Source organism: Pseudopodoces humilis, chromosome 16, assembly GCF_049639895.1.
Source record: "Pseudopodoces humilis isolate 2021_Gansu_Grassland_sample_001 chromosome 16, ASM4963989v1, whole genome shotgun sequence".
Classification (NCBI taxonomy): domain Eukaryota; kingdom Metazoa; phylum Chordata; class Aves; order Passeriformes; family Paridae; genus Pseudopodoces; species Pseudopodoces humilis.
Genome location: NC_142215.1, coordinates 8,194,403 through 8,206,652, shown reverse-complemented (window position 1 = coordinate 8,206,652; position 12,250 = coordinate 8,194,403). Strand labels below are relative to the sequence as shown.

The following is a 12,250-nucleotide window of genomic DNA, read 5'->3' as shown; positions in this document are numbered from 1 at the left end:
ACAACCATCTATTTTTTAATCTTTTGTTAATGAGCAATTCCACATGCTCCTTGGAGTGAGAAATGATTATTTGATTTAGGATGCTCTCAAATTATAAGCAGCCCACAGTTATTTTAAGTGTATATTGCATCTTTTTCACAATGAAGATTAATGTTATTCTTGCCATGGGGCTGTGTAGGAAGGAAACATTTGTGCAACAGCAATTTTTAAAACTTTCCCCAGATTGATTTATGTGTTTATTTGTTTTCAACTTTTGGGCTCTTGTAAATGATGACTCCTTAGTCTTCTGATGGAATACTGGCATCCAGTGATTTATAACTGGCTGAAAGCAGGTGTGTGGAGGAAAGATTATTTGTCTCTTGACCATAACTGAGGGCTAGATCAAAAAAAGGAGTTTGCATAAACTAAGCTAAGCATAAAGATTGAAAATCATTATGTAAAGCAAGAACTAAAATAGTCCAACAACCAAAACAAAATGCCAAACAGGGAGTTAAAAACAAAGATTAAACCCGCCTTCAGCTACATAGGAAAAATCATGCTTATAGGAAGGCAGAGTTACTGAAATGAAGGATTGATTTTCTGCTGAAAGGATTGTAAGTATAAAAGGACAATTAATTTTTAGACCAAGCTAACAGTCATATTATTGCTCTCTGGGTGTAGCAAGAAGCTCATCTGTCTGTATCTATCTACAGCATTTGACTCCTGTGCTCAGAGGCAGTGAGTTTTTAATAGAAACTAGATTGTTAAGAATATTAGAGTATGATCAAGTGTCCAGGCTATTCCTGTATAGATTTGAACTTCAAACTGAAGGTGACTTCGTTGGACAAACACACACAATACCTATCAGCATTTCACCTTCCTGGCCACTCACCTCCAGTCCCTTGCCTGAGCACCCTGTCCTGCTGAGTCCTCCCACAAGGGACTGGGGCTCATCTTTTGTCTTGTTCTTCTCAGCCTTCCCATCCTACACCTTAGAACTCCTTTCCACAACAATGTGTAAAAAGCCAGGTTTGTCATCCAGCAAGTGCTGCTGGTTGAAATTATTTTATGTGCATGTATAAAAAAATATTACCCCAAACCAGACTGACTAAAAAAAAAAACCAACAAATAATTAATAGTTTTTAAGTCCTGGTGTATTAATTCTGGTAAATCGAGTAGTTTTGTTTAAACAAACCATCCAAGCCCTAAATAAATACGCAGACTCCTGAGCAGGATCAATTCAAACCTGGCTGATCTTTCATTGTGATTTTAAAATAAGATTTTCTGCTAGTTTAAGAAGAAATATTGATATGACCTCGGGCTGGAACATTGCTCTTCCTATCACAAAGGTTCTAGGGAATGTCAGAGAGACGAATCCATCCTGTGCATGAGTGTCTCCACTGCCTCAGGCTGGCGCTGGAGCGATTCCCAACGCTCCACGAGTCCGTCACGCCCACATCCTGCATGAGGAGCAATTCTCAATTATTATTTTTTTCCAGAACACCCCGGTGAGAACTGCTTCCAGGTCTGTGTGGAGGTGAACCTGAGCGGAGCCCGGACGCCGCTAAAGCTCCACTGACTGACAAAACTTTTGAAATATGACTGCAGGGAGGATTTTATCTCCACCATGCTGCGATGCTGGGATGTGACAGGCTTCCTACCCAGGTCTGGAAGGTATGGATCTGCTTGCATACGTGAAATCTCATCATCTCCCCTCCCTTCCCTCCCTGTACATCTCTTGTTTTGGGAAAGGAGTATAGAAAGGAAAAAAAAAAAAACAACAAAGAAACCCCAAGAAACTAAAAACAAAGACTCTTTTGAAATTAATCCCAAGGGTTGAAATGAGTTGAAATATGATTAACCAGCACGGGAACCAGCTCTCTGCAATATGTGTGGTACATTATTAGTTTATATTTAAAGTGACAGTGCCAAGATTGCCAGGACAGGAAAAAAAAACCAAAATCAAATATTTTAAAGTACCTTGCATAGGTAGGGCTGATTGCAAAATTCAGGCATAGTTATGAGCACAAGTCTTGCAGAGAGCCTGTAACAGAGCTGGAGCACTAAGGAGGATGCCAACATCCTGCATAAGGTCATAAAGATTAAATATAATCTCTCTTCTGTGGCAATCCCTCCTGGAAAGGGCACTGGGTAACAAAAGAACCAGCAGAGATCAAATGCTCAGGATGGAGTCTTCAGTGAGGTTCGGGGTTCCTGATCCCTGGGCCACATCCCTGACCCAGCTCCAGGGGCCCCTGGCTGCCAGAACAGAGACAAAAACCTGCCAGGGGAGCAGGGCACCAAAACTGGAGGATGTCACCCTTTCTGAAGAGACACAGCTGCTGCCTGGTGCTGGCCCTCTGCAGCCCTCAGGGAGCCAAGTGCAGCCACTTTTGGTGCTGAATTACTCACCCAGCACTGCTCCATCCCTGGGTGAGCCTGCCTGTGGCACACCCCTACTCTCAGTGACAGGGGAGACACTGCACTCAAACACCCAGGGATTTACAGGAACACCTACACTCAGGATACCTAAATTGCCTAGCTTGAGCCAGGGATTGTCCTGCTTCATCTTTTGGCTTTGTTTAGACCTAATCACATTTTCAACAGATATGGAGAAATTTAAAAAAAACACAATTCTACAGCTCATTTCTGTCAAGCTGGGAAATAAAAGTAATTTTCTACAATTCAGCTATTCAGAGAAAACTTGATCATTCAAGTGTGAAACTTTATAATTGTTTCTGCAGATCTTTTTTTTTTCCCCCCATACACAATGTTGTCAACATCAACCCTGCTAGTAAAAAAGAGCAAAACACCCAGCCAACCAGTCTGTAGCTGGAGAGAGAGCTAATTCCAACAGTACTGATGGATTTCACACACCAGACCAAGGAAAACTGACTGCAAAACTCTTCTGCTCAGCTGCACAGCACCTCCCCTGGGCTGGGATGGGGGCAGGATGTGCAGCCAGCATGGAGCTCATCTGCCTCAGCCTGGGAGACACCTCCACACCCCTCTGCAAGCCTGGCTGTGCTGCTGGGCACCAGGGAAGTGAAAAAGGGGAGTGGAGGTGCTGGCCAAGGAAATGGGAATTAAGCAGGACAAGTTGTGCAGCTCTTCCAGAGATGGAGGGCCACAAGCACCTGGCAGGCAGCAGGACACAGCATGGCCATGGTAATACCTGGGAGCTGGACATTCCCAGGGGAAAACAGTCCGGGTGAACACACACAAATCACTCATTTTGCGTCTGGGGACTGACTCCTGCCAGTGCCCAGATGCCTGATCTAGAGCAGCGATGCATTCCAGCCACAATGAAATAATCTGGAGACAGCTGCCTCAGGCACAGCCCCACTCCAGCACCCAGCTCTGCTCAGCACCGAGGGCTCCCTGCCCTGCCAAGCCTGCTGGAAGGCAGCTGCAGGGAGGAACAGCACGGAGCAGCACCAAGGGCTGCTGGCACCAAGGGCTGCTGGCACCAAGGGCTGCTGGCACCAGCCCTCCCGTGACCCACGCTGGCCCTTTGGCCAGCCAGACCTGCAGAGCAGGGCTCCACTCTGACTGAGGCAGGGCTGAGGGTGAGCACAGCTGCTTGGAAAGCCAGATCCTCCTGCCAGCCCCAAGAAGCACACTGCCCATCAGCAGGGACTTCATGGAGAAAAGTGCTCAGCATCAAAACGTTACCGAGTTTGTGGGGAGACCAGGAGGAGAGAAAACATGTGATTTGTACCACCTCAAGAATGCAGCTTTTTTGGAAAAAAATATTTCTAGTCCCACTGAAAATGCCTACTTTTGTCAAAACAGATCAATATAAAGCTGAAATCATTAGGTTCAAGCTGTCACTGTAATTTACTGTGCAAACTACAGCTCAGATGCCACAGCCTTTCACTCTGCTCTCTGGGTAAAGCCTTCTGCCTGGCCCATCCCTTCCAAAGTGTGCTTTTCCCTTCCAGCAGGAGAGAATCATCCTCCAGGCACAGTCCTGGGGGCAGAGGGAAGCAGAGGGATGCAGCACTTACACCAGCCTCCTATGAGATTGAGTGATGCCATTTTGGAGAGAAAAATCTCCAAGGGATAGATCTCTACTTGAAACCTCTGATCATTTTCTGAGTAAATTATTCATCTTTCCAAAGAAAGTACATTTGAGTGAAAATGCAGTTTTCCCTCCAAGATCACTACTGATGGAAATTACCAGATAATTCTGCTATTCTGCAGGAGGTAATTTAGGATGAAATAACCCCACATGGTACAACATCCAGGAGGGGAGAAAAAAAATTGAAAAATCACACCCATCCTTGTTGGACCTCCAAAAGAGAACTACAGAAAAAGACTGGGATATGTTAGCAGTTTTGATAATATTTTTTTCTTTTGTATCCATAAAGTATTCATACTTAGTACTCAGCTTTGCTGATAAACCTTTTTTTCATCAAATGAAGTTATTAACTGCAATATAAGATCTCTTGGCTGGTGAAATAGAGTGGTAGCAGTCTCTTGGGAATATTAGACCTCTGACCAGGCAGGGTGAGCTTCACACCTGACCTCACTCCTCAGAGATTTCTTCATGAGCTCCTAAGGATGTGACTGGTAAATACATGAGATCATGAGGAGTCTGCTTGGTTTTATTCACTTTGTGCCATCAGCTTCTTTCATTTCCCTGCTGCAGGACCGGCTGTCACAGTAATTTCTATGCTTTCAGGAAATTAAAAAAAAAAATCTGACATTCTTGTGCTTAAAATAGACTCAAGAGCCCGGCTGGTTTGTACTTGCCTTGTGGGATCTAGGAGGTTGTGAGGCTAGAAAACCACCTGAAAAGGAGAAAATTATGGGACAGGAAAGAAACTGTGAGCTGTTAAAATGAAAGGTCTTCAGTTCAGCTGAGGGAGATTTGCAGGGCAGAGGAGTTCAGGAGTCTCTGGGACAGCCACTGGCAGCTGGCACAACACGATGCTGCAGGAGCAAAATGCTCCAGCCAGATGTGAACCACCACTGCAACAGCCCTGCCAGCAGCACCAGCTCACTGGAAACAAACCAGGCAAACTTGTCTGTGGAATAAAACCTGGGGTTTCCTCCCTGTGTTAATGCAGTAATACAGAGCAGCTGGGCTGTTTGATGTCCCAGTTTCACCAAATTCTGTAGCTCAATATCTTCTTGTTCCCATCTCTCCAGTTAAAGCAGGGACTGGCTCTCAGACTGATTATTGCATTTGATGTGAACAACTTTGTTGTTTTCTTTGCTGTAAAGAGGCATTCCATATTCCTGATCCCCAACACTTCTCCCTCCCACCCTGGCCAAACATGGATGTCAGGAGAAGTTTCCCCATCCCTGGGTAGTGACTCAACTCTGTGTAAGGTCAGATCCTCTCCTACAGCACAATTGTGCAAAGCAGTTTGTGTTATCAGCTGATTAACTATCTAGAATCAAACTTCCAGAGGGATTCAATCACTGCTGAAGTAATTTTGGTTATGGATTCAGGTGAGGAGGCCAGAGGAGACCTTCAGCTATGCAGACATCTGCAGTGAATAGGATAATCCTTGTTCTAATCACATAATCACCTGTACCACTCTGGTTGATAAAACATCCACTTAAAAATTATATTTCTCCTAAAAAAATCTTCTATTGCCTGGAGAACCTTGAGTACCAGAGATTAAAAGATTATGGAAAATAAGTATGCATAATTTTCACTTTGCTTTGTGCCAGTGAGAGACAGAGAATGTTTGGACAGAGAGGAAAATTGGGATAGAAACAGTCTGCTCTGCCATTTGTCTGATCTTTCACACTAGCAGAGGAATGGAAATATTTTTATGATTAGGATGTGCTGAGACAAGAACAGTGTCTGTGCCTCTTTTAAGAGATGATATTTCAAGTGGATAGTGCTCATTCACTATTGCTTCTCTCTGTTAACATCTCATTTTAGTCCCTAATATTTTAGCAAGAAGCATTTGTGGGCTAAATTAAGGTGGAGATGAGGTTTCTTCTTCTCACAGCTCTCAGTCAGATGAGCTACAGCATTTCCACTGGCTTTATTTCCCTGCAAGAATTTATCAGGCCTGTAACATGTATCTGTGTCCAGCACAACCCGGGATTTTCCCCGTGTCCAGGAGCAGCAATCCCTTCTGCCTGACACCGTGTTTGTTTTGCAGGTGCTTGATGATGTTAGGAGTAAATTCAAGCCCAGATGAAGAGCGGCCCAAGCAATGGAGGTGCCAACCCCAGAGCCCGTGTACGTTGACGTGGACAAGGGACTGACCCTGGCATGTTTTGTCTTCCTCTGCCTCTTCCTGATTGTGATGATCATTCGCTGTGCAAAAGTCATCATGGACCCTTACAGTGCCATCCCGACGTCCACGTGGGAGGAGCAGCATCTGGATGACTGACAGGGATTATTCCCCAGACAGAGCCATAGGATGCTGTGCTCCAGGAGGCCTTTTCCCTCGGGAAGGGCTGGCCCACAAACAGCCATTTCAAGATATGCAGGGCAAAGGCAATTATCTCCAAGAGCACATAGCCTAAATTATTTTTGCTCAACAGGTCAAGATATCAGCAAGCCATTCTGGCAGCAGAGTTTACTACTATGCAGCAACTCTTATTTTACAGTTGTCATTTTAACTCAAGTAGCACAAGATTCTCCAGACTTTTCCTAATATAACTCTCGGTCTAGCACAGTTTGTCCCACCCTCAATATCACCCACAAACCCAGGGTAAGCATCAATACCATGAAAAAGCAACAAGAGTACTCTGTCTTTCCTGGAAACAGATTGCTTCAAATATTGGTTGCTTCCTCGGTCATTATGGGTGCATTTTAGGAAAGGCCCAGATTTTATATAGCAGAACATCACTAAGTAGAAGTGCTGAAGTACCTCTGGCTAAGTAGAATTATGCAAGCAGATTTATTCTTGAATCCCTTGGTTCTGCACATGCACTCCCTCCTCCACTGCAGCCAAATTTCCAGTGACCAGGATATGGAAGCACTCAGAATTAGGGGCTCCTGGACTGCTGTAGACCCCATAGCACCACCTTGCTCTATCCTAGTCATGCAAAAACCAGGCATATCCTCTGTCATAGGCCCTTGGATTAGTCAGGCCACTGACTTTGAGCTTGGCAGGCACCAAAAATCCCTGGAGCAGAGCCTGGATGCTGCTGGTGTCAGCTACCTAGAACTTGCTGTGATTTTCAGAGTGATTCCACGTGCATTTTCACCCATCTTTTGCTTCAGGTGCACTTCAGTGGGATGAGGCAGGACTAGAACGACAAGGACAATAAGCAGACTTTTCTGCCAGCTTTGTCATTCAGACTCCTCAGCATAACATTTACAGCAACACACAATAATAAGCATTCTACCTCGGAGAAATTCAGCTCCTTCAAAGGAAGATTTTCCCCACAAATTTATAATGTACATTTCCTTCTCTCAATTCATTAAGACAGCTGTTATGCAAGAAGGCGTAAGTGAACATGTGAGTGCTGGAAATTTATTCTTTACCTTTGAAGAGTGGGGAATGCAGCATTCCAAAGTTCTCTGTTCCTCAGATTCTGAGGTTTGCTCATGCCTGCCTTTTCTTTCATGGCTACATGTTCAACTTATGGAATTGAAGCAATTCTGAGCAAGTACCGTGAACAGACAAGGCTTGAAAGCACAACACTTCAAGAAGGACACTTCTCCATTTCTCCTCCTACCTGACCCCCAGGTTTTTGCCATAAGACAACACACAGTGGGTGAGAAAGGTGGAAGCAAAGGCTGTGTGACAAGAAAATTGGGACATAGACTTTGTAAGGCACTGTTCTATCTCCAACAGATTTGTTTGATGATCACAAGTCAATTTTTATGTGCCTCAGTCTACTCATCAGTGAAATGGGTGTAACAATTCCATCTTGTCACACCTCGTTTTGTCTATCTAATAATACCAGAAAGCACCTGGAGAGCCTTAGATAGAAACACAGAAATGAGGTTCTTACTTACAACTCTTCCTGCTAAAACCAGTAGGGAAGGTCTGGCTCTTGTTATACAACAGGGAAGTTCTCCCCAGGCACAGGACTTGTCCAGACCCCCATTTACTGTCTCACTGCAGTATTTTGAGCCAAGCCAAAAGGCACCTGGCTTTTTTACACAGCCCACTGATTTCTGAGGGTGCAAGGTGCTCAACACTGCAAACACAGAGACCCCAAAATAGCAGGCTATGAGGCATATGGAGACTTTTGCATGGATCTTTTGAACCACACAATTTTTGCTGATCTCCGTTGTAGGAGATCCCACTCCTGAGGCAGGAAATTCAAAGATTGGCTTTCCTCCTGATGTCCCCTAGCAAGAGACCTCCACTGCTTCCACTACCCACTTCAGATTGCTCCTCAGGCTGTTACTTAGCCTCAGCTTCTGCTAGCCAGGTAATCACCAGTAACAGAGCACTTTTCCAGGCTTGAATGTTAAATGTTCATCATACTTGGAGCAAACTCACTGTTCTTTCTTGTTTGTGGGCAGGTCTATCTGTACCACAGGAACGGATGTCCTAGCTCAAAGAACAACGCTTCTGTTCCCTGGGCTAAACTATGGAACCTGTTTTTTGTCATTAAATCTTGTATCCCTCTAGTGGGGCTATTTACAAAACAAGCAAAATAACAAAATGATGTCCAGGCTAGTGACATTTTCAGTTTGCAGGTCACCTGGCTGAATTCACAGCTGATGCAGAGCAAGGACAGAGCTTGTCCTCACACCTCTCAGTGCCAGCACTCCACTTGGCGTTTATCTGCATGCAGGACTCTTTGGCATTGTCACATGTCACTGATAAGCCCCAGTTCAGCTAAGGACTTATTCAGGTGCTTAAGTTTAAGCCTCTGAGCAGGCTGCCCAACTACAGGGACCAGGGTGAGTCCTGTGGCATGTTCCTGGCAGGGCAGGGACAGTGGAACACACAAGCACAGCCCATCTGAAAACGACGGGTTACAAATGCTGAGGAAGCGAATTGACAAATTTGCTCTGCAAGGATGGTTGCCACTTTTTTCTCTCTTTGTCCAGCTGAAAAAAGCTATTTTATGGATTTTCCTGAAAGTCCTAATGAAAAGACCCCTCTGGGGTCTCTATTTTCTAATAAAATGGCACCTGTCCTCCTGTCAAGTCCATCCTTCTGTTGATAAAAAATGTCTTTATAAAAATCTGGATATTCACATACATGACTTCATAAAAGTCAACAAGATAGTTTTTATAGAGCAAATGTAAATTTATTGATCTCTTTACTCTTGTGACCAGTGACAGGACTTGAGCCTGAGTTCAAGGAGCCTTTGGACAACACTCTCAGGCACATGGTGGCATTCTTGAGATGTCCTGTGCCAGGCCAGGAGCTGGACTCTGATCCTGATGGGTCCCTCCCAACTCAGCATATTCTATGATTCATTCTAATTTCTGCCTTTCCCCACTGGTTACAATCACACAACCTCACTCCTCTTTAACCAAAAGCAATACTAGACATCATGCCTAAGCCAGACATTTTCTGCTCCTTCCCCTGGGAGGAGAAAATCCCCCTGGATTTTCTTCTCCCACCCCAGGTGCGTCGCTGCAGCTCCGGCTGGTCCAACCCCGCTGGCAAATCCGTGCTCACGGCCAGGACAGGGCTCTGTCAGCAGGAGCTGCATCGCTGGGCTCGGTAGTAACTTCAGCTGCATGCAACAAGTGCCTCTGCTAGTTTTGGTTCTTTTTTTAATCATTGTGCCATACTACCAGCAACTGCACTCAGAGGATATAAGTCAAACTTGTTGCAAGTGTATTTATCTAACATAATAAACAGCTTCGACATGGAAAACCTCCTTGCTGTCTCTGTTGTGGTTTTCTTACAGTTGCCAGGACATCTTTAAAAATACTCACAACACAATGTGATTTACAAGAAGGGCATACATTCGTGACAGCCCTCCTTGGAGAGTGAGAGCAGAGAGCAGCTCCCTGTGTAGCTGCACCACTACAGGTTTTCGGAGCTCAGGGCAGAGCTGACAGAGCCCCAGGTGTTCCTGCAGCTCTGCAGAAGGTCAGCCTTTCCAAAGGGGCTATTTCAGGTTACTCCCTTGGCCAGGAAGAGCACTCAGCTGAGCTTCAGCTCAGTGGGGGACTGCAGAATCTGTATTTCAGCAATTCATTATCGGTAACAAATTGCATACCTAAAGAAATAGGGCCACTGAGACTAGAATCCCTCCTTCTAGTGACTGGAAATGAAGAGCATGGAGCATCTGTGGGGGTCTCTTTGAAGAAGCTCCAGAATATGGGATATGCAGGGTAAAAAGCACCTAGGGAACTCCTCCTCTTGAAAAAGATGAAGAGACGAATTGCTAATTCTTTCATCTTGAAAAAGGGCTCTGTTGCCTGAAAGCTGGGTGCTTTATAGATCTGCTTGTCCCTGCAGCAAGTCCTCTGGCAGAAGGATCTTTGTGCCTGGAACCCAGTTTGCCACAAAGACTAAACCCCACTGATAAATCATTATTTCTCCCCTAGTCAGAAGCAGAGGCTGGAGTCTTTACACTCTTTTCAGTGCAGCTACTCTGGCTAAGGTAAGAGCAGACCTGAACCAAGGCCAGAAGAAGCTGAATTTGAGCAGACACCCTGGAAATGTTTTTTTCTGAAAGAAACAGGGACTGCTGGCAAGCCAGAGACCCACATGAGTGATGCTGCTGCAGCCTGCTCTGGCCAAAGGTGTCCCCAGCCTGCTGGGTCATTACAGTCTCAGCAGGCAGCTTCAGCCCAGATCACCTCAGCTCAGAAGCCAACACAGGACTCAGATTGGGAAATGCTGTGCTCAGACTGCTCAGACTTCAGCCATCGCCTTCACGTATTTTAATTTTTTTTAAAACCATTTTCATTAAAAACAGTCAATACCTCGCTAACCAGGAGGAAAACTCTGATCACACACGCATCTTTAAAGCAATAAACAATCTGAAAATCCTGGTTGTATTTACTCTCAGGTCATCATATGTAATTCAATTCACAATGGTGCTAAGAAACACTGAATGACAGAGTTCTTACCTACAAAGCTCCATGTTTCATGCTGGAACCTAGCCAGGCAGCCCACACAGGGAAACCAGAAATGTATTAAAATTGCATTAAGTGTGCAGAAGCCATAAAGACTGCAAAGTTTTTCAAAACTTATTTTATATTTACGATTGATTGGATTTCTCCAGCAGCTTCCAGCTTGCCTCTGCAGATGAAAGGAAGATTCTGATAGGGGTGAGCAGGCAGCAGAGCTGGGAGCACTTCAGCAGATCCCAGAGCCCCACAAAGGGGCTCCCAGGACACGGCAGCTCCAGGGCATCCGCAGGGCACTGGAGGTGCTGGCTGTGAGTGCTGAGCCCTGAGCACAGCTGCCCTGGATCCACTGCACATCCACTGGAGGAGAGGGACAAGAAACCCTCCCTGTGCTTGCAGCTCTCAGCCAGCCCCTCAGGACCCATGGAGCAAGGTGCTGATCCTCCAGGCTGACCCACGGGATGTCCAGCTGCCTCCAGGGACTTCTGCTCCTGCAGCATTTCCCTTGGATGTTCATTGACTGTGGTAACACCAGCTCTGTCTCAGCTGCTTACGAACAAACAGAGTAAAATCAGAAAGCACAGGTCTGTAGTTAAAACTTCACGGAAAACCAAGCACTCATGCAACACAGAAAGAGTTGAGGTGAAGAAGTTCTTGGGAATGAGGGAAGATGAGGAGGAACAGCTCACAGCAGCTTTGTATGGAGCAGCACGGTGCCAGTACCTCAGCATGTCCCTCACGTACTTCCAAAGCCTTCAGTCAATTTTAGAATCCCAGAAATTATCTCCTTCTTTCTCACTAAGCAGCAACTGTGTGGGCATTCTGAACAGAAGCAGCAATCAAACTTGAGAAATGGTCTCCTGCCTCACTGCTCAATGCCAAAAGCCAGGTGAATATCATCTACCAGCTCTGTTCCTCTTCACAAAGTCCCGACCTTGACCCTGAATAGCTACTGAGAGGGTGTTTTACTTTGAGTTATTAATGCCTGGGTGATGAAAGAATTAGGAATATTGCTGACCCAAACACTTATATCAAAACTAGGTTTTTTTTCCCAAGATATTGCATTAGTTGCTAATTAGAACCTCTGCAGAAAACTACTTCAGGTGTAGAGTGCCTGCATTTCACAGCAAAAAGCCATTGGTTCCTTTAAAATTTGAAATACATATTAGGGGTTTAGTCCATGCTTCTTATTTTTTTATATTTTTTTTGACACTTAATTATAGCAACAGCACTATTATAAATTACACCCAGCTTTTTCGTTACGCACCAACCAGACGATGCTTTGAT

The 12,250-nt window shown here is 45.1% G+C and overlaps 1 protein-coding gene across 1 annotated transcript; it reads left to right on the top strand.

Annotated features, from left to right (window-relative positions):
- Positions 1-1,524: 1,524 nt before the first annotated feature.
- CTXND1 (cortexin domain containing 1) lies at positions 1,525-6,778 on the top strand. Its single transcript, XM_088063307.1, has 2 exons — positions 1,525-1,653; positions 6,111-6,778. Exon 2 carries the CDS (start codon positions 6,165-6,167, stop codon positions 6,342-6,344), a length of 180 nt encoding a protein of 59 aa, XP_087919433.1. The 5' UTR covers positions 1,525-1,653; positions 6,111-6,164; the 3' UTR covers positions 6,345-6,778.
- The last annotated feature ends 5,472 nt before the right edge of the window (positions 6,779-12,250 follow it).